This window comes from Martes martes (assembly GCF_963455335.1).
Source record: "Martes martes genome assembly, chromosome: 1".
NCBI classification, from domain to species: domain Eukaryota; kingdom Metazoa; phylum Chordata; class Mammalia; order Carnivora; family Mustelidae; genus Martes; species Martes martes.
Genome location: NC_137888.1, coordinates 155584165 through 155607864, shown reverse-complemented (window position 1 = coordinate 155607864; position 23700 = coordinate 155584165). Strand labels below are relative to the sequence as shown.

At 37.6% G+C, this 23700-nt stretch overlaps 1 protein-coding gene across 4 annotated transcripts in view; it reads left to right on the top strand.

Annotated features, from left to right (window-relative positions):
• Positions 1-23700, top strand: part of ANO10 (anoctamin 10) — a 218966-nt gene that overhangs the window by 47348 nt on the left and 147918 nt on the right. For all 4 annotated transcript variants that reach the window (XM_080796633.1, XM_080796630.1, XM_080796631.1 and 1 more), the window contains exons 10-11: positions 8565-8756; positions 17398-17526. In XM_080796633.1, coding sequence (XP_080652759.1) covers positions 8565-8756; positions 17398-17526 — 321 coding nt within the window. The remainder of the gene's footprint in view (positions 1-8564; positions 8757-17397; positions 17527-23700) is intronic.

The window sequence follows — 23700 nt, the reverse complement described above, 5'->3', positions numbered from 1 at the left end:
ATTCTATTATATAATGCCTATATTATATAATTCTAGATATTATGTAAATATATAATAATATATAGTATATATGTATATATACTATCTCTAGTGTATAGTTATACATATATTTATATTTTATAGAGAATATATGTAGAACATATTATAGAATATATACATATAAAAATACTTGTCACAATATTTTAAAGCAATATATATTATATTCTATATACTATAGAATATTAATGCTTAATAATTGCTTTAAAATATTGTGACAAGTACTTTTACTAAGCTGGAGTTGTTGCAGCCTGTGCACTTGGATGGTCATGAGGAGGCCTGAGGGTGCTGGAAGTAGGCAAGCCTGGCTTTAGGCCTTATGAGGGCTGGGTCTGTCACTCAGTCACTGCATGGCGTAGAGCACTGCTTGGCTTCTCTGGGTCAGAATAAATGTGTGTTGTGAGTAGTGGGCCTCTAGTGAGGAGTGAGGAGTTTGAGTAGCATGTCATTGGGTCCTGGAGAGTTGTGATGTCACTCAAGTGGCAAGTGAGAGTCACCAATGCCCAGGCATCCTACTTCGGTGAAGGCTCCTTTGTCTAATTATTAAGTAACTGAGTAACTTAACTCATACTGATGTTTATGTTTCTCCCCCACCAAGCTGAGGGCATAAAATGATTGTTGCCCCTTTCTTCCTTTAGACTAAACCTATTAAAACCTATTAGCAAGGTTTTTAAACATAGTTTGAGAAAGATTTCTTCCTGCTTCTATGGTTTCCCCACTTTCTGCTGTGGATTTTCTCGTTGGCCTCTTTGGTATACCTGCTGCTTCTGATGGAGTGACTCTCAGGAGGTCCCTTGTTACTACCAGCTTTTTTTTTTCTTTACTTTAAAAAAAATTGGGATCTAATTCACATGCCATAAAATTCACCATTTTGAATCAGTACAATGTAATGATTTTTCGTGAATTCACAAGGTTTTACAACAATGGCCACTAAGTCCAGAATGTTTCCTCATCCCTGAAAGAAATCCCACACCCATTAAGCTGTCAGTCCCTACCCCAGTGTCTGTCAACCACCAGTGTGCATTCTGTCTCTGTGGATTTGCCTGCTGTATGCATGTCATGTACATGGAATCCTCCAGTATGTGGCTTTTGTGTCTAGTTTCTTTCACTAAACATAGTACTTTCAGGGTTCATCCATGAGATAGCATATATTCATACTTCATTCCTTTCTATGGTTGGATAATATTCCCTTGTATGAATATACTACATTTTATATATTCATTCATCAGTTGATAGACATTTGGATTGTTTCCACTTTTTGGCTATTAGAAATAATGCTGGTATGAACATTTGTGTGCAAGCTTTTATATGAACATATGTTTCTTATGAACATATGTTACCATAGGCTAGGTCATATGTTCACTCTCTGTTTCACTTTTTGAGGAACTGCCAGACTATTTTCAGAGGCCATGGTACCATTTTATATCCCTGCCAGTCCATTTTTTTCTACATCTCTATCAACACTTGTTATGTAAGATTTATTTATGAGAGAGACAGCATGTGCACAAGTAGGGGGAGGGCCAGAGGAGGAGAGAGAGAGAATCTCAAGTAGACCCCATGCTGAGCACAGAGCCAGACTTGGGACTTGATCTCATGACCATGAGATCATGACCTCAACAAGACCAAGAGTCAGACACAACCAACTGAGCCACCCAGGCGTCCCTCCCCTTTTTTAATGAGAGCCACACCTAATACATGTGAAATGGTATTTCATTGTGGGTTTGATTTGCGTTTTCTTTCTTTCTTTCTTTCTTTCTTTCTTTCTTTCTTTCTTTCTTTCTTTTTAAGATTTTATTTATTTATTTGACAGACAGAGATCACAAGTAGGCAGAGAGAGAGGAAGGGAAGCAGGCTCCTTGCTGAGCAGAAAGCCCAGTGCGGGGCTCGATCCCAGGACCCTGGGATCATGACCTGAGCAGAAGACAGAGGCTTTAACCCACTGAGCCACCCAGGCACCCCTGATTTGCATTTACTTAATGCCTAAAGATACTGATCATCTTTTCATGTGCTTTTTGACCATTGTGTCTCTTCTTTGGGGAAGTACATATTCATATTCTTTGCCCATTTTTCATTGGATTATGTGTCTTTTTATTATTTCATTGCAAAAATTCTTCATCTATTCTGAATATAAATTTCTTTCTTTCTTTTTTTTTTTTTTTTTTTTAAAGAGAGAGTGTGAGAGGGGTGGAGAGAGGGGCAGAGATGGTGGGAGAGAGAGAATCTGAAGCAGGCTCCCTACGTAGCACAGAACTTGATCAGGGCTCAGTCTCATCACCCTGAGATCATGACCTGAGCTGAAATCAAGAGTTGGCTGCTTAACTGACTGAGCCACCCAGATGCCCCTGAATATAAATTTCTTATCAGCTATATGATTTGCAAATATATCTTCCTGTTCTGTGGGTTAGCTTATTTTCTTGAGTGTCCTTTGATGCATAAAAGTTTTTAATTTTGATGGAGTCAAGATTTCTCTCTTTTTTGTTGCTTGTTCTTTTGCTGTCATCTCTAAGAAACCATTGCCTTATCTAAACACAGGAAGATTTACTTACTCCTATATTTTCTACTAAGAATTTTATAGACTTAGCTTTTACATTTAGGTCTGATCCATTTTGAATTAATTTTTGTAGGTAGTATGAGGAAGGAGTCCAGATTCATTCTTTTGCATGTGGATATCCAGCTGTCCTACTACCATTTGTTTTAAAAAAATCATTTTTTTCTTCATTGAATGATCTTCACATATTTGTTGAAAATTGTAAGTCTATAGATACATGGATTTGTTTCTGGACTCTCAGTGCTATTCCTCTACATTTCTATCCTTATGCCGGTACTACACTCTCCTGATTACTGTAGCTTAGTAGTAGGTTTTCAAATCAGGAAATGTGATTTCTCTAATTTTGTTCTTTTTCAAGATTGTTTTGGCAATTCTGGGTCCCTTGCAGTTCATTATGATTTTAGGATTAGCTTGTCCATTTCTTTTAAAAATGCAGTTGGAAGTTTGATTGCATTGACTCTATTCATCAATTTGGGGATTATTTCCATCTTAATATTAAGTTTTCTAATCTGTAAACATGGAATGTCTTTCTGTTTATTTAAGTCTTCTTTAATTTCTTTCAGCAATGATTTGCGGTTTTCAGTGTACAAATCTTGCATTCTGTTAAATGTATTACTAAGTGTTTTATTCTTTTTGGTACTATTGTAAATGAATTTTTAAAAAATTTCATTTTGAGGTTGTTCATTGCTGGTTTCTAGAAATACCATTGATTTTTGTATGTTGATCTTATATCCTGCAACTGCACTTTAGTTTATTATTAGATTGCTTATAATTAGACCTGATAATCTTTTGGGGGGGTTCCTTAGAGTTTTTTGGTATGTAATATCATGTCCTGGGCAAATAGAAATAGTTCTACGTTTTTTCTTGTTCTGGATGGCTCTTATTTCTTTCTTTGCCTTATTGTTCTGGTCAGAACCCTAAGGACAGTGTTGAATAGCAGAGTTAAGAGCAGACATTCTTGTCTTGTTCCTGATCTTAGGTGGGAAGCTTTTAATTTTTCACCATTAAATATGATGTTAGCTGTGGTGATTCATAGATGCTGTTTATCAGTTTGAGAAAATTCTGTGTGATTACAATTTGTTGAGTGTTTTTATCATGAAAGGGTATCAGATTTTTTTTTCTGTATCCATTGAAATTATTATAAATAATTATATAAAGATATATATTTAGGGATCTCTGGGTGGCTCAGTTGGTTAAGCATCTTCCTTTGGCTCAGATCATGATTCCAGGGTCCTGGAATCGAGTCCCACATCAGGCTCCTTACTCAGTGAAGAACCTGCTTCTCCCTCTGCCTATTACTCCCTCTGCTTGTGCTCTCTCACTCTCTCTCTCTGACAAATAAACAAAATCTTAAAATGTATATATATTATATAAATTATATATATCTATCAAATTTTGTTGTGTTTATGTATTTCCTTTTGTTTGCTCTAGATTTAGTTTACTGTTCTTTTACTAAATTTATAAGGTGAAAATTTTAGTTGTTTTGAGATCTGCCTTTTTTTTTTTAATTTTTTATTTCTTTTCAGCGTAACAGTATTCATTGTTTTTTCACCACACCCAGTGCTCCATGCAATCTGTGCCCTCCCTAATACCCACCACCTGGTTCCCCCAACCTCCTACCCCCTGCCCCTTCAAAACCCTCAGGTTGTTTTTCAGAGTCCATAGTCTCTCGTGGTTCACCTCCCCTTCCAATTTCCCTCAACTCCCTTCTCCTCTCCATCTCCTTTTGTCCTCCATGTTATTATGCTCCACCAATAAGTGAAACCATATGATACTTGACTTTCTCTGCTTGACTTATTTCACTCAGCATAACCTCTTCCAGTCCCGTCCATGTTGCTGCAAAAGTTGGGTATTTATCCTTTCTGATGGAGGCATAATACTCCATAGTGTATATAGACCACATCTTCCTTATCCATTCGTCCGTTGGAGGGCATCTTGGTTCTTTCTACAGTTTGGCAACCGTGGCCATTGCTGCTATGAACACTGCGGTACAGATGGCCCTTCTTTTCACTGCGTCTGTATCTTTGGGGTAAATACCCAGTAGTGCAATTGGCAGGGTCATAGGGAAGCTCTATTTTTAATTTCTTGAGGAATCTCCACACTGTTCTCCAAAGTGGCTGCACCAACTTGCATTCCCACCAACAGTGTAAGAGGGTTCCCCTTTCTCCACATCCTCTCCAACACATGTTATTTCCTGTCTTGCTAATTTTGGCCATTCTAACTGGTGTAAGGTGGTATTTCAATGTGGTTTTAATTTGAATTTCCCTGACGGCTAGTGATGAAGAACATTTTTTCACGTGTCTGATAGCCATTTGTATGTCTTCATTGGAGAAGTGTCTGTTCATATCTTCTGCCCATTTTTTGATACGATTATCTGTTTTGTGTGTGTTGAGTTTGAGGAATTCTTTATAGATCCTGGATATCAACCTTTTGTCTGTACTGTCATTTGCAAATATCTTCTCCCATTCCGTGGGTTGGCTCTTTGTTTTGTTGACTGTTTCCTTTGCTGTGCAGAAGCTTTTGATCCAATGTACAGAAATCACTGGCTTTCTTATACACTAAAAATGAAAATACAGAAAGGGAAATTAGAGAATCGATTCCATTTACTATAGCACCAAGAACCATAAGATACCTGGGAATAAACCTAACCAAAGAGGTAAAGTATCTGTACTCGAGGAACTATAGAACACTCATGAAAGAAATTGAAGAAGACACAAAAAGATGGAAGACCATTCCATGCTCTTGGATCGGAAGAATAAACATTGTTAAAATGTCTATACTGCTTAGAGCAATCTATACTTTTAATGCCATTCCGATCAAAATTCCACCGGTATTTTTCAAAGAGCTGGAGCAAATAATCCTAAAATTTGTATGGAATCAGAAGAGACCCCGAATCGCTAAGGAAATGTTGAAAAACAAAAATAAAACTGGCGGCATCACATTACCTGATTTCAAGCTTTACTACAAAGCTGTGATCACCAAGACAGCATGGTACTGGCATAAAAACAGACACATAGACCAGTGGAACAGAGTAGAGAGCCCAGATATGGACCCTCAACTCTATGGTCAAATAATCTTCGACAAAACAGGAAAAAATATCCAGTGGAAAAAAGACAGTCTCTTCAATAAATGGTGCAGGGAAAACTGGACAGCTATATGTAGAAGAATGAAACTTGACCATTCTCTTACACCATACACAAAGATAAACTCAAAATGAATAAAAGACCTCAACGTGAGACAGGAATCCATCAGAATCCTCTAGGAGAACATAGGCAGGAACCTCTTTGATATCAGCCACAGCAACTTCTTTCAAGATATGTCTCCAAAGGCAAAGGAAACAAAAGAGAAAATGAACTTTTGCCTTTTTTTTTTTTAATGAAAGCATTTATACCCATGAACTTCTATCTGAGCTCTGTTTTTACAGCATCCTATAAGTTTTGATATATTTTATCTTAATTTTCATTCATCTCAAAGTATTTTCTAATTTTTCTTGTGATTTCTTCTTTGACTTATTGTTTTTTAGGAGTATATTGCTTAATATCCATACAGTGTGTGAATTTCCCAAATTTCCCTCTGTTATTGATTTCCACTTTCATTCCATTGTGGTCAAAGAGTATTTTGTATGATTTGTAAGCCTTTCAGATTTGTTGAGAATTGTTTTACGATCTAACATCTCATCTATCCTGAAGAACGTTTCATGTGTACTTGGGAAGAATGAATATTCTGTTGTTGGGTTCAGTGTTTTGTAGATGTTGATGTGGGGCTGCAAGTGAAAGGTCAAGAAAGAATTGCTTTCTGTCCACAGGGACAGGACCTTTGGGCAGAAGGAGTTACACTTTTGCTTTATGAATCTGGTGGTTATGTGCTTAATACTCAAGGGGGAAGGGACATGTAGGGAGTGTTAAATCGTAAGTGTTTCTTCAAATTCTAGTCGTGACATTACTTTTGCAAGATTTTTCTTGTGCTTATCAATCAATTTGACCGAGATTAACTATCAGTGAGATGTACAGGTAGTCTTGAGATCCTTTAAGAATGTAGCAACAAGCACTTAATTTGATCCTTATCAAACTTATGCAGGCCATAGATCAACCTACTGGGCTAAAGGTGAACATTTTTCTGCTTCTGTCCTTCATCACATGTCTTTAGGTCTCTCTTTTTGTGGTGGGGAATGCTTTCAGCAGTAAACCAGGGAGTTTAAAATTGTGCCTTAACATTCTCTTCCTGCTTAAGCAGAGGTGAGATCTTAGACAGAGCCTTCTAAGATCTTTCTTGAGATTATGCATGATCCTAGGCATGTGCCTGGTTGTCTAGATTTCCAGGAAAATGTTGGAGCTTTTCAACCCCCTGTGAATGTCTGTTTCCTTAGCTTGCCCTTTTGAGCTCCCTGGCTAGTCTCTTGTTTGCCCCAACTGCTATCCATTACCTCAGGCAGACCGATGTTTAAAAATTCACCTGATATACCCAGGGAGAAGCCTTTAGCACTCAACAAGATTTGGTGAAGTTGAATAAAGATGGGTCTTTCAAGTGAGGTTTTCTGGGGTCCTACTAACCAGGTCAGATAATGATCTCCCTTTGGGAATGAGGCTTTCAAAGATCTCCAGGCCCACCTTGCTGCCTCTGGTCCTGGGAGTGCATGCTGTTTTTGGTTTGTTTGGTTTTTTTTCAATGTTCCTACAGAGCTGGGGAATAGGAGATGAGACTAGAATAACTTAAATGCCAGAAGATTGAGATGTTTGTCATGACTGTATGCAGCCAGAATTGCTACAAGCCTTTGGTTAATTTCCAGAGTACCCGAAAAGTTGATTCTGACACATTTTGCCATCTTTTCTATTTTCATGGAGGGGCTAACTTCTGGAGGTCCTTACTCTTCCATTTTCGCTGACATCACTGATACAGGAACGACATTAGTTTCGAAGCCAACAGCCAAGAAAGAATTTTTGAGATGTCTTTAGTGCAAAAAGGTGGTTTTATTAAAGCATGGGGACAAGATCCCTGGGCAGAAAGAGCTGCACTGAGGGGATGAGGAGTGTCCCATTATAAACTTTCAAGTTGGAAGGGGGTTAAGCGTAGTATAAGCCTTCCATGTATTTTAGAAACAAGGTTTTCAGGATCCTGAGGGGGCTAGCTCTTGTTAAGAAAAGGCCATTCATTATTGTTTAGTAAGCCTTCAATCATTAGACCCTTCAGATATATATACTTGGATCATATGCGTGGAGGATGATTGCCAACATGTATCTTGGCGGGGGCCGGGGGTGGGTGGTGAGATAAAGGAAGTTTCCAAAGGAATTTTTATGTTAAAGTAGACTTTACAGCATCCTGGGGGTTTGGGCCTGACTTTGCCTTTTGCCCTTAGCAAAGTATTAATGTTGAGGCAGCTTAGTTCTTAGAGGAAGGTCACTCTGCTTGTTTTAAGGACTTGTCAATGGGCTGTAAGTAGTGAGGAAATTTAATAATTTTTCTTTTGCCTTTGTTTCCCATATCATCCCCACCTCGGTTTTTTATTGGAAGGTCAGGGACTGAGATTCTGGGGTACCCATGGTGTGAGGGGGCAGTCATGCAAGATTTTTTTTTTAATTTAACTTGATTTTTCAGTGTTCCAAGATTCATTGTTTATGCACCACACCCAGTGCTCCAAGCAATATGTGCCCTCCTTAATAAGATTTCTAATGGTGATATTGAATCATTTCTTTTCAGTTGATCAAGAGCAAACATCTTTAGCTTTGCTGTTATTATGTAATAATTCAGTGATTTGGCACAATGAAATGAGTAGCTAAATCATTTTTTCATTCTTTCAGGAACTTACTTATAAAATTGCTTTTGAATTTATGTAAAATCTGTTGTTGAAAAGAAGAAATTGAGAGGAATTCTGAGATTTTTTTTTTTGGTTGGAGGCCGGTGTCTTGGGCAGTATTGCTAAACGTTGTTCCTGTTATATGATATAAAACAATGCCTTTTTTTTTCTTGTGGTTTACATTTCCAGGGTACCTTTGATGATTACTTGGAATTATTCCTTCAGTTTGGTTACGTGAGCCTTTTCTCCTGCGTTTACCCATTAGCAGCTGCCTTTGCTGTGTTAAATAACTTCACTGAAGTTAATTCAGATGCCTTAAAAATGTGCAGAGTCCTCAAACGGCCATTCTCAGAACCTTCAGCCAATATTGGTGTATGGCAGGTAATTAATTGGTGTATGGCAGATAAAAAATTGTTCCTTTGGGGGAAAAATTAGCAAAATGGAAACTTATGATTAAAAACAAAAGTGCTCAGGAGAGATTTGGAAAAACTGGATGTTATCCTGTTTATTTTTATTTATTAATTTTTTTGGCCACAAACTAGCTGTGTGACTTCACATAGTTATTAACTTCTTCTGGACCTTGCTTTTCTTGTTTTTAAAATTAGGGATGGAGCGGGGGAGGTAAATTATAATTTTTATGACCCTTTCAGACGTAAAATTCTAATAGTTTTCTAGGAAAGTAACCAGCTGGGATTTTACCCATTAGGTGGTAAAGAGGCCCTCCCACTGCAGTGTCAGTGCAGGTCATGTGGGGAGCCTGGACTTCCACACTTACCCAGGAATAATGAGGTTCCCTTTCTAGTTTCTGCTGCAGTGATCTCAGATAAAGCCTAATGGAGAGTCAGACATTTCACCACCACCCAGCACAGCACAGGCCACATGGGAGTGCACATGAGCCATTTGTACCCCTCCAAGCAAAAGAGATATCAGTGGGGAGGTTAGTGGGAAGCCAGAACTCTGATCCCTGTCCAGTGATAATAAGGATCCCATCCCCCACTTTGGGTGTCAGTGGTGTCCAAATGGGCCACCTAACAAGATGTCACTTCTTTCCCTGCTGGAGTGATGTCAGAGGAACCAACTAAAACAAAAGTTTTAAATAAAATGTAGAATCTTATAACACCCAAAATGTCCAGGGTTCTATTAAAAAATCATCATACCAAGAACCAGGATGTTACCCCCCAAAAAAGGTGATGTAGTCAGTAGATGCCACAATCAAGGTATCAGATGTTAGAAGTATCAGACAAAAATTCTAAAGCAGCCTTGATAAAATGAATACACCTAAAACAGATGGAAAAATAGAATATCTCAGCAAAGAAATAGAAGATATGAGGGAGAGGCAAATAGATATTTTAGAAGTGGAAAATATAATTAAAATAAAAAACTCAGGGGCGCCTGGGTGGCTCAGTAGGTTAAAGCCTTTGCCTTCGGTTCAGGTCATGATCCCGGGGTCCTGGGATCCGAGCCCTGCATCGGGCTCTCTGCTCAGCAGGGAGCCTGCTTCCCTTCCCCTCTCTCTGCCTGCCTCTCTGCCTACTTGTGATCTCTGTCTGTCAAATAAATAAATAAAATCTTAAAAAAATAATAAAAATCTCAGTGGATGAGGGCAGGAGCAGAATGGAAGAAGTAAAGATCAGAAACTGGAAAACAGTGCAATAGAAATGATTCAGTCTGAATAGCAGTCAAAAAATAGCCAAAGTAAATACAACCTCAGAGACCTGCATGGCTCTAACAGAAAATCTAACATTCCTGCTGTCGGTGTTCCAGAAGGACAGGAGAAAGGAGGGGCTAAAAAATATTTGAAGTAATAATGGCCAAAACTTTTTGATTTGGCAAGAGAACTAAAACTACAGATTCAAGAAATTGATTGAATCGCAAATAGAATAAGCCCCAAAAGTCTGTGCCAAACACATTGTAACTAAACACATGAAAACTAAAGACAAAGAAACACTTGAAAGCACCAGGAGAGAAATGACTTGTTCCCTACTATAGGGGAAGACAATTAGAATGACAGCCAGTTTTTCATCAGAAACCATGGAGGCCGGAGGCAAGTGGCATAGTATCTTTTAAGCACCTAAAGAAAAGTACCATTAGTACAGAATCCTGTATTCAGAGAAAATATCCTTCAGGATTAAAAAGAAAATCAAGACACTCTTAGATGAAGGAAAACTAAGAGAATTTGTTGCCAGAAGACCTATCCTAAAAGAATAGCTAAAAGAAGCTCTCTAAACTTAAGGAAATGACAAAAGAAGGGACCTGGGAGCATTAGGAAGAAAAACCATGGTAAGCAAAAATACAAGTAAACATATTAGACTTTTCCTGTCTTGAGTCTCTAAAGTTATATATGACAATTGAAATAGAAATTATAACAGTATCTAATGATTCTAAATATATGTAGAGAAAATATTAAGATACTATACAGAATGGTAAAAGGAGGTGAGGTTTCTTTATATCACTCAAACTAATAAATGATGACACAAGTAGACTGATTATATATAGACGGTCCCCAATTTACAATAGTTCAAATTACAATTTTTTGACTTTACAACAGTGTGAAAACAATACGTATTCAATAGAAACCATACCTCAAATCTTTAATTTGGATCTTTTCCTAAGCCAGTGGTATGCAGTATGATCCTCTCTCATGATTCTGGGCAGCAAGCTGTATAGTCATAAGGGTCAACAGCCGATACACTTAGAACTGTCTGTACCCACATAACCATTATGTTTTTTACTTTCAATACAGTGTTTAACAAATTACATGAGATATTCAACACTTTATTATAAAGTAGGCTTTGTGTTAGATGATTTTGCTAATGATGATAGGCTAATCTAAGTGTTCTGAGTACATTTAAGGTAAGCTAGGCTAAATTACGATAATTCGGGTAAGTTAGGTATATTAAATGCATTTTTGTCTTACAATATTTTAAACTTACAGTGGGTTTTTTGGGATAAAACTCTTCAATCAAGGAAGATCTACACAGACGCACACACAATATAATATGAAATGTATGTAATATATAAAGCATATCTATATAATCATATATGTATGTAATGTAATACCTAGAGCAACCATTACAAAGCTACAAAAAAGATACATTCAAAAACAGATAAATCAAAATGTAGTTCTAAAAGATGTTCAAATAACCCACAATAAGGCATGACAAGTAAAACACAGAAATGGAAAAACAGAAGGAACAAATGGAAAACAAAGAAACGGCGAACTAAAGTCCTAACATATCAATAATTATATTAACTGTAGAAGGTCTAAAGATACCAGTTAAAAATTGATATTGGCAGAGTGGATTAAAACACATAACCCAACTATATGCTGTCTGTAAGAAATTGAGTTCAAATATAATGCTATAAGCAGGGTAAAGGTAAAAGGACAAAGAATAAAAAAACCCATGTATAGAACTATTAATCAGAAGAAAGCAAGAGTGGTTGTATTAGTATCAGATAAAGTAGACTTCAGAAAAAAAAGAAATTCACAGAGAGGAACATTCTATGATGATAAAAGGGTAAAATTACCAAGAAGACATAGCAATCTTAATGTATCTGCCCTGAACAACAAAGTTTTAAAATTGTGTGAATCCAAAATTTATAGAACTAAAAGGAGAAATAGATAAATCCACAGTGATAGTTGGAGACGTCAACATTCCTCTCTCAACAGTTGACAGAACAAGAGCTAGAAAGTCAGCAAGGGTATGGAAGAACTCAGCACCACCACCGTCATCAGATAACAGAATCTAATCCGTGTTACAGAGCACTCTGCTCAACAATAGTAGGGCACACATTTCAAGTCCTTACAGAACATTCAAACTGGGGAAACAAACTTTAGAAATTGAAATCATGTATAGTATGTCTCTGACTACAGTAGAATCAAACTAGAAATCAGTAACAGAACAATAACAGGGAAATCTCTAAACACTTGAAGACTAAATGACACATTCCTTAAATAATCATGGGGTCAAAAGAAAGTGTCAAGTGAACTCAGAAGACACGGAAAACGAAAAGACAGCATATCAAAGTTGGTGAGACATAGCTAAAGCTGTGGTGACCGGGAAATTTGTAGCATTAAATGCATACATTGGAAAAGAGGAAAATGTTTCAAACAGTAATCTAAACTCCTACTTAGGAAACTGGAGACAAAGAAACAAAACCAACAGAAGCAGAAAGAAGAAAATAATAGAGTACAAGTCGATGAAATGAAAAACAGAAAAATAATAGAGAAGATTAATGATATTAAAGAGTTGATTCTTTGGAAAGAGCAATATAGTTGATAAACCTCCAGCAGGACTAAAGCAAGAAAGAAGAATCAACCATTATAAAAATGAAACAGCAGATATCACTACAGACCCTTCAGATACCAAAAGTATAAAAGGGACTATTACAAGCAACTCTACACATATAAATTTTTTTAAATTTATTTATTTGTTTATTTTAATAAACATATAATGTGTTTTTATCCCCAGGGGTACAGGTCTGTGAATCGCCAGGTTTACACATTTCACAGCACTCATCATAGCACATACCCTCCCCAATGTCCATATCCCCACCACCCTCTCCCATCCCCCCTCCCCCCAGCAACCCTCAGTCTGTTTTTTGAGATTGAGTCTTTTATGGTTTGTCTCCCTCCCAATCCCATCTTCTTTCATTTTTTCTTTTCCTACCCCCCCAAACCCCCCCACATTGCATCTCCACTTCCTCATATCAGGGAGATCATATGATAGTTGTCTTTCTCCGATTGACTTATTTCGCTAAGCATAATACCCTCTAGTTCCATCCACATCATCTCAAATGGCAAGATTTCATTTCTTTTGATGGCTGCATAGTATTCCATTTACACATATAAATTTTTTTAAAAAGATTTTATTTATTCATTAACAGAGGGAGAAGGAAAAGCAGGCTTCCCGCTGAGCAAGGAGCCTGGTGTGGGACTCGGTCCCAGGACCCTGGGATCATGACCTGAGCCGAAGGCAAACGCTTAACCAACTGAGCCATGCAAGCATCCCTATACATACAAATTTGACAACTTGGATAAAATGGACCAATTCTTCCAAAACACAGACTACCACAACTCACCCAATATGAAGTAGATAATTTGAGTAGCTCCATAACTGTAAGGAAATTGAATCTGTAGTTACAAATTTCCAAAAAAGAGATGCCCTGGCCCAAATGATTTTACTGGCAAATTCTAATTTAAAGAAGAATTAATACTGATTTTATACAATTTCTTCAAGAAACAGGACATGGGAGTATTTCCCAATTCACTTTATGGAGCTGGTATCATGTGATAGAAAACCAGAGAGAGTATGAAAAAGGAAAACAACAAACCAATATCCCTTGTGAATAAATATATAAAACATCTTAATAAACTGTTAGCAAATATAATTCAGCAATCTATAAAAAGAGGTATGGGACCATGACAAGTAGGATTTAGTCCAGGGATGCCAGCTGGGTTCAATATAATCCTACCATATTCATAGTCTACATGGTTATATCAATCAATAGATATAAAACATAGAAAAATAGAAATTGGTAATGAACATTTATTTTTTAAAAACCTAAAGCTAACATCATACTTCTTGGTGAAAGACTGAATGCTTTCCTTATAAGATTAGGAACAATGCAAGGAAATCCACTCTCACTACCCTTATTGAACATAGTACTAGAAGTTCTAAGTAGCATAATAAGGTCAGTGATACCTCCAGTTTACCATTGAGGTCCCTAGCTGACCTCAAGTATATGAGCATATCCAGTCAAAGTCAGCTGAGACCAGAATTGCTTGGATCAGCACATCCTAAATTGTCCACCCACAGAATGAGGAGTTTAAAAAAATGGCTGTTTGAAGTCACAGAGTTTGGGGTGGTTGGTTATGTAGTAATAGCTAACTGACTCAGTACTTGTAATAGATCAGTTCTCCTTTAATTTACAAATTTATAAATTAACCTACAAATTAATTCACAAATGTACCAGTATCCCAGTGAAAGTTTTTCTTTTAACTAGGTAAACTTATTGTCAAATTCACAGGGAAAAATAAATGAAATAGAATAGCAAGAAAATTCTAAAGAAGAATAAGGACACTTACCACATATTAATACTTACTATTAACTTCAGTTATTAAAGTAGTGTGATAGTGGTGCGTTAGTAGACAATCACACCAGTGGAACAGAATAAAAAGTCCAGAAATGCATTATATGGTATAGGTGAAATCTCAGTTCAGTAGGGGAAATGACTATCCATTAATAGCATTGAGATAACTAGGTCTCCAGATAAGGGGGAAAAAGTTTGCTGTTCTAAAATTACAAGATAACAGGACAAGACTCAGAATGGGAGAAAATATTCATAAACATACGTCTTTCAGAGGACTCGTATTCAGATTAAGAACTCTTAAAACTCAATGAGGCATTTCAGCCAATAAAAATGCAGATAATGATTTGAAGAAGTACTTCACCAAAAAAATATGCAGATCATGCTGTATATGACTTCAATTATATGACATTCTAGAGCATACAAACTAATTCATAATGACAAAAAGCAGATTAGTGTTTGGGGCCAGGTTTGAAGAGAAGGTTGGATTACAAAGGGTCATGAGGAATCTTTTGAGGGGAAATGGAAATATTCTGTATTTTGTGGTAGTGATTTTATAGGTAAATACAACTATCAAAACTTAATAAAGTGTGTACCTTCAGTGAATGCAGTTTATCACACAAATTATAACTCAATATCGCTGTATTTGAAAAATCACATTTTTTGGTAAATGTATTAAAAGTGCAGGAAGCCAGGCACTCTTATATGCTACTGACAGGAGTGCAGCTTGGCATTATTTATCAAAATTATGAATGCATGGTACCTTTGACTCAGGTAATCCATGTTTAGGAATTTATCATAATTCCACACTTGTTAAATGATGTATTTACATGATAACTAATTGAGCATTGTTTGTAACAGCAGCTAATGCCTACCGATAAGGAAATAGTAAAATAAGTTCTGGTACATCTATGCAATAAAATATTTAAGCAGTTGTGACAAAGAATGAAGGCTTTCTTTGAGATCTGACATAGAATATTCTTCAAGACATTTAGTGACAAAAGCAAGGGACCTGACACTAAGGGTATATACATTCAAGTTTGTTTATATTTGTATATAAAGTGTCTGGAGAGGTACAAAAGAAAATAATAGTGATCATTTTGTAGGGAGAACAGGAGCTGGTTAGGGGGGAAGGGATACACAAGGGCAAGGAGACTCTTCACTTTTTGCTTTAAAGAGAAAGTAAACAAAGTCCAGAGTAGGTTTGTTATAAAGAAAACTATGGAAAAATAGATTACACAAGAATTCCTAAAATAAAAGATAGCAGAAATTCTCCATGAAACAATATTCAGTTTGGATCCAATCATGTTTCATTTTGCTTCTTTTAAAATTTTAATTTCTGGGACACCTTGGTGGCTCATTTGGTTAAACGTCTGCCTTCGGTTCAGGTCTTGATCCCGGGCTCCTTGCTCAGTGCAGAGCTTGCTTCTCCTTCTGCCTACTGCTCCCACTGCTTGTGCCCTCTCTCTCTCTGATGAATGAATAAAATCTTAAATTTTTAAAAAAAATTTAATTTCTAAAAGTAATTGCATTTCTTAGAATTAGTGGGACTTTTTTTCTGATCTTTTTAAAATAACACACAATTGACACATAGTGTTATATTTGTTGCAGGTGTGCAACGTAGTGATTAGATAAGGCTATATGTTATGCTATGCTCACCGCAAGTTAGCTCCCATCTGTCACCATACATTGCTACTGTAATACCATTGACTGTATTCCTTATGCTGTGCCTTTCATCCCCATGATTCTTTTTTTTTTTTTTTTTAAGATTTTATTCATTTATTTGAGAGAGAGAGAAAGAGAGAGCATGAGAGGAGAGAGATCAGCGGGAGAAGCAGACTCGCTGCCAATCAGGGAGCCCGACTTGGGACTTGATCCTGGGACTCCAGGATCATGACCTGAGTCCAAGGCAGTTGCTTAACCTACTGAGCCACCCAGGCGCCCCCCCATGACTTCTTCATTCTGTAACTACAGGTCTATCTCCCATTCCCGATGGTTAAATTATTAAGTAGTGGTCAAGTGTTACACATTAAAGGAAAGAAAGAGGGACCGAGCAGTGGTAACAACATTTCCACAGTCAGTACTCAGTAGTGTGCTCCATGAGACTCCTCATGGGACCTTGGATCACTCTGTTAAGTAGCTGAGTGGGGGCATCTGTATTTTCCTTGAAGTCCCACAAGTAAATGCCACTAGAAAAGGATCACTGTTATGGTGCCTCAGGTATAGTTGAATCAGATGTGTGTGATGTGTCAAAGTAGGGCAGTCACAAAATAAATTCTATTTGAAATAATACCTGACTGTTTTTGAAAGTGAAACATTTTTTTCTGGTGGCCCCATTTTAGGTTCCCTGTAGATATGAGTAGAGTAACTTTAACAGTGTACTCCTCTAGGGTGTATTCCAAATTTTCAGGTCCCTGGCCACCTCCAGTTGGGAAGGTAGAACATACTGCTTTGGATATTCAAGCCATTAGTATCTAAGATACCTTGTAACAGTGTGGCTTTTTATTTTTTATTTTTTTTATTTTTATTTTTTTTTTTTTAAAGATTTTTTATTTTATTTTTTATTTGACAGAGAGAGAGAGAGAGAGATCACAAGTAGGCAGAGAGGCAGGCAGAGAGAGAGAGAGGAGGAAGCAGGCTCCCCGCTGAGCGGAGAGCCCGATGCGGGGCTCGATCCCAGGACCCTGGGATCATGACCTGAGCCGAAGGCAGAGGCTTTAACCCACTGAGCCACCCAGGCGCCCCTAGTGTGGCTTTTTAAAGCTGATTTTAAAGAAAATCACAGCATTATAGAGAAAAAGCTTAAAATGTACTTGGAATATTTAGAACAAGGGAAAGGCTTTTGCTTTGATTTTAGATAATACAAAAAAGGTATGAGGAAATATGGAAGAGGTCATTGTGGTTTTTAATTTCACATTTTTTGTTCTTTTAGTTGGCTTTTGAAACGATGAGTGTTATATCTGTGGTGACCAACTGTGCTCTAATTGGAATGTCACCACAAGTGAACGCCCTCTTCCCAGAGTCAAAATTGGACCTCATTTTGATTGTAGTAGCAGTGGAGGTAAGTGAAAATTTAAACCTGTTTTAAATAGTCTCCACATCAGATGCCTCTGTTAAAGCAGAGATGACCTAAAGCAGTGATGTCCCCAACTGTCAATGACTAGCAATTTAGTGACATCCATTTCCTGGGTCAGGTAATGGAGAGCCATGAGGTTTGAGGCTGTGCGTTTCTGGTTGTTTCCCAGGTATGAGAAAGTCCCCATGGTGCAGATGGGAAAGTGACCTTTCCAGCCGTTGTACTGACCTGTCCAGTGCTGAGTAGATAAATCCTATTTGAAAAAGAATTCTATAGATTTAATATTTTTTAAGTTTCTTCTAGGGATCTGTCATTTCCACTTTCTTAAGCAAGTAAATTGTAAGAAATGCTTTTTGATTAACAATTTAAATCTCATTAGCAACAGGTGTAAAATTCATTGTGAAACTCTGAAACACTGAAATGTGACATATAGTAAGAAGACTCATAATTTCACATACAAAGTACAAGCGGTCTGTCTGTGTACTTTTTTTTTTTTTTTTTTACAGATTTTATTTATTTATTTGACAGAGAGATCACAAGTAGGCAGAGAGGCAGGCGGCGGTGGGGGGCAGGGCGGGTTGGCAGCGCAGTTGGGGGAATCAGGCTCCCCACTGGGCAGAGAGCCCGATGAGGCTCTATCCCAGGACCCTGAGACCATGACCCGAGCTGAAGGCAGAGGCTTAACCCACTGAGCCACCCAGGTGCCCCTGTCTGTGTACTTTTTAGGTTTTCATTTTATCATGTTTCTCAATATGGCTTTACTGTAACGTTTTGAAAATTCAGTACTGACCAATTGCAAAGGGAAGAATTTGCAGGAATTTTTTTATTGCTAGTGATTATTATTGCCTGGAATATTGTGACCTTTCATTTTTAGGTATTTAAAAATAGAACAGTTGTGGAAATTTATTAAAATAGAATTTAGCAGGATTATAGAGTGGCCTAAGGCCTTAGGCCTGAAGGCTGACTAGGAATGAAACTATGAACTTGTACATTTCCAGTAGTGGCTGAAGAAATAGATTGTGCTTTGCTGTATTTACTCTTTCTGTGTATTTAATAGGAATCTGTGTTCATGGTAGATGCTATATGCAGGGTATGCATTTGGAGAATGATTTTAGACAGTGAGTAGGAGGGAAAGGGAATGGCTCTAGCAGATAAAAGTGGGTCTGTTTTGAATTTTGAGAGTTGAATAGGATTTTGGAGAGCTATTTGTAAGGCTGATTTCTCACCTGTGTGAGAGATCAAAACAGGTATTTTAGGGGATGGCCAGCTGCCCAGGCTCATAGCATACCTTCTAGATATAGGATATGGCCCTTAACTTTGCCAGTACATCCAGAGTTAATTAAGCTTTTGGGGCTGACTTACATTTAAAACTAATGAGTCTCACAAAGGACTGACCAGAATGCCAGGCAGTTAATTTACCATAAGGAGATCTTTCCCAATGACTGTAACAGTTGGTGTTATAGTGAAATTGGTTTATTAGATTTCTTGGTAAAGTGGGAACCAGAGAAGAGCAGTATGTCTTGAAAGACAAGGAAATGGAAACCCTGAAAACCATCCCTTCCCTGAACTTGAGCAGACCTCTGCCACAAGCCAGATCTGGGTATTCCATTGCCAGCTTCTGAGCAATGCTGGATGTGTTCACTGCCCACCTCTTGATTTTGCCTTCACTTTCTCTAGATTTCTGGCCAGTCCAGTGTTGCGTATATTGCCTTTGCCACTGCTTTCTTTTGTGTTTGGTGATGTCTTAGCATCGGCTAGCCAGGGCCTGCTCTTACTTAATTTGGGAGACTGCCTGGCCTCTGGGGCTGTTCTTGCAGCTGGCACTCCCCCAGGGATTTGCTGGCATGCATGGGATGGGGCCCCAGGATTTCTGCCACATTAGTCTAGAGTGTCCAAAAGTTTGGTCTTGCTATGCCTCCCCTGTGCTGGCCTTTGGCTGGAGAGCAGGCTTTTCTGGTTGATTTTTGTTTGTGCCCATTGGCATTTCTGGTTCTGCTTCCTCAGCCCTTAGTCTGACACATACGAGGTAAAGAGGGATCCCTGGGAACTCACCACCATGTTGCTCCTTAGGGTCCTGGGGTCCCTGGTGAGTCTGTTTTCTTTCTACCCTTCAGAGTTTTCTTATGTTTATTTTATGTATAATGTCAGTGGCTTTTAGTTGTACTTAGCAGGAGGAGTAGTGAAGAGTACTTCTATTCTACCTGCCCAGAAGTAGAAGTCCTCACTTTTTTATTCCTTTTTTTCCCTCTCTTTGGCTTAGGACCTTTGCCCTTACAAAGTCCTTTCTTTGGGCCTAGCTAGCATACTTTTATTCCTTAAGTCTCAGCTCAGATGTCACTGGGCTCCCAGCCTTTTCTGATCCCTCCATCTCTTCTGGATCTCTTCTGTTAGTCTCTCACGAAGCCTTCATTGTCTTCCCTCATGGTGATTATCCCACTTATATGCCTGGCATTTCCTGGTAGGCGTGTTTATGTAATGTCTGTTTCTCCCTGTGCACTGTCAGCTTCAGAAGAGCAGGGACGGTGTCTACTTTTCTATTAAGTAAATCAGACTACTAGCTAGAATAGTAACTAAAACATGGTAGGTAGGCATTTCAGTGTTGACATGAATGTGGAATTAATAAATTAAGCTATTAGAAAGGGAAATGGGCACTTTTTTTATTTAAAAAGGAAAAAATGGATATTATTCTTTTGGTTAATTTATATTCAGTATTAAGTTATGACTATATTTGTGTATAAAATTTTCTTCTAAGTTCTATTTAGAGAACACAAGGTGGCAAGTGCTCATTTTTTTTATTCCTTAATTAAATTATACTCAGTATATAAAACTTACATGTATATGACACTGAATCTGGTGCTAAGGAAAGACAAAGCTGTCTTTCTGTGTCTATCCTCAAGAACTCTGCTTCTTTTTTTTTTTTAATGATTTTTTTTTTAAAGATTTTATTTATTTATTTGACAGAGAGAGAGATCACAAGTAGGCAGAGAGGCATGCAGAGAGAGGAGGAAGCAGGCTCCCTGCTGAGCAGAGAGCCTGATGCGGGGCTCCATCCCAGGACCCTGGGATCATGACCTGAGCCGAAGGCAGAGACTTAACCCACTGAGCCACCCAGGTGCCCCAAGAACTCTGCTTCTTAATGTAGCTGAGAAGATGTGCACTTTTTGACCACACAGACACACACACACGTGCATATCTCTGCGTGCAGACTGGTTAAATTCATCTACTAGAAATGCAACTATGAAGTATGACACACAGACACACACACGCATGCATATCCCCACGTACAGACTGGTTCCATTCATCTACTAGAGATGCAGCTAGGAAGTATGAATGACGTGCCAAGTGAATGGTCAGTGGCAACATGGAGGAAGATAATCATGGAGAGCATCCGAAGACAGGAGACCCTATGCTGGCTTTATCTTCTCCCTTCGGTGACGTCTGGGGCCTCCTGTCGCATATTTTGGGAAGGCTTGGGTGTGAGTGAATCCTGATTTCCCAGAGCAGTTTAAAAGGCAGTTTCTTGGGGGCACCTGGGTGGCTCAGTGGATTAAGCCTCTGCCTTCGGCTCGGGTCATGATCTCAGGGTCCTGGTGATCGAGCCCCACATCGGGCTCTCTGCTCAGCGGGGAGCCTGCTTCCTCCTCTCTCTCTGCCTGCCTCTCTGCCTACTTGTGATCTATCTCTCTCTGTCAAATAAATAAGTAAATTAAAAAAAAAAAAAAAGGGCAATTTCTTCCATGCTAGTAGAGACTTCTCACTCTGAATTCTGTAACCTACTCCTAAGTTAAGGATCCCCGGCAACCTGAGGGTGGGAGATAAAAGCACAGCCCAGGCTGATTTAGAGTCAGTCATGACTTAGAAGAAAGATAGTTTTCAGCTTAAAATTAATCCACAGAGGCCAGAATGCCAGCAATGTTTTAGGCCATTTCATTACCAGCTAGACTTAGACCTATAGACAAGAAGTATTTCCTTGGGTTACCAAGATTAAATCCTTATAGGATAAAAGTGATCATTTTGATATGTATTGGTTTTTTTTAAAATAAGATAACTCATTAGAATGTTATCAACAATTATTAATATAGAGATCATTACTAATATTGAGATCACCCAGAGTTAAAGGTAAGGGGGGATGAAGAGGTGGTAACTAAATGTATACTACTCTTTTCATTTTTTTATTGTGATAACGTAAACATAACAAATTTAGCACTGTAACCTCTTTAAAATTTTTTAACTGTGATAAAAAAAACACGTAATATGAAATTTACCCTCTTAACAAGGCATTGACTGAAATTCTGTATCTCTTAAACACTAACTCCCCTCCCCACCCCCATTCTACTTTTGTTTCTATGAATTTGATTACACTAGGAATCTCCTATAATGGAATCACCCCATATTTGTCCTTTTGTGTCTGGGTTATTTCCCTTGGCATAAGGTCTTTAAGGTTCATTCATACTGTAGCATATGTCAGAATTTCCTTCCTTTTTAAGAATGAATGATATTCCATTGATGTATATACCACATTTTATTTATCCAGGCATCAATCGATGGGCATTCATATTGCTTCTACATTTTAGCTATCATGAATAATGCTACTGTGAACATGGGTATACAAATAATCTGTTTGAGTCTCTGTTTCACTTCTTTTGAGTATATAGCCAGAAACAGAATTTCTGGATATATGGTAATTCTACATGGAATTTTTTGAGGAAATTAACTGTACCATTTTCCATAGCAGCTACACCATTTTGCATTCCCATCAGCAATGTGGGAATTTCATTCCAATTTCTCCACATCCTTGTCAATACTTGTTATTTTATGCTGCTTCTTTTTGTTGTTTTTTTTTAAGTAATAGTTACCCTAATGTGTATAATGTAGTATCTCATTATAGTTTTGATTTCCCTGATAATCAGTGATATTAAACATCTTTTCATGTGGTTTTTGGCCATTTGTATATCTTTTTTAGGTATCTTCAAGTTCTTTGCCTATTTTTAAATTGTGCTGTTTGCTTTTTGGTTGTTGATTTGTAGGAGTTCTTTATTCTGGCTATCAATCCCTTATTAGATGTCTGACTTGCAGATATTTACTCCCATTCTGTGGATTACCTCTTTGTTCCCCTGATACTACCTCTTGTTGCACAGAAGTCTAATTTTTCTACTTTTTCCTTTTTTTGCCTGTGCTTTAGTGTCATATCCGAGAAATCATTGCCAGATCTAATGTCATGAAGCTTTTGCCCTATGTTTTTTTCCAGGAGTTTTATAGTTTTAGGCCTTAAGTTTAGGTGTTTGATCCATTTTAGGTTAATTTTTGTATGTGCTGTAGTGTCCAAATTCATTCTTTTGCATGTGGATATTCAGTGCTTCCAGCATCATGTAGAAAAGACTCTCCATTCCCCAGTAAGTGGTATTGGCACCCTTGTTGAGAATCATTTGACCATATATGTGAGGTAGTTTATTTCTGGACTCTATTCAGTTTCATTGGTCTATCTATATGTCTGTCTGTTTTAAAACCACTTTATTGATGTGTGATTGACATACAAAAAGCTGTACATATTTAATGTATACAACTTGATGAATTTGGTGATGAGTATATATCTATCTTTATGTCAGTTACCATACTGCTTTTCTTACTGTAGCTTTGTAGTAAGTTTTCATATCAGGAAGTGTGAGGCTCCCTACTTTGTTCTTTTTCGAGGCTGTAAAAGATTGTTTCGGCTGTCAGGTATGTGTTTGTTTTAATGTGCTTGTAGTAACTGAAGATACTTACTGATTTTTTAAAAACTATTGATTAAAAGCTGGGTTTATATTGGCACAGATTCATATTAAAATGTCTTCCCTTTCTACCACAGTGGTATCTTTGAAGATTTATTTGTTTTTATTTTATTGACATTCTTCCTATTGCGAGGACCCCAGCTTTGTTTTCTAAATTGAAAGTTTTGTGTGTTAGAACAAAATCTAGCTCAGAGAAACTGTTAGAAGTAACCAAGAAATTAGTAAGTTAGCTAGTTTTATTTTAGTGTTGCTAAGACCTGAGCTGAATGCCATCTGGTCTTGTAATGAATCCAAAAAGTAGAAAGTTTAATATAAATTAGAAAGCATACTTTTTTGGTTTATTACCATGCAAGTTTGTAAAATCATACTGAAATTCTAATTCAGAATGTTA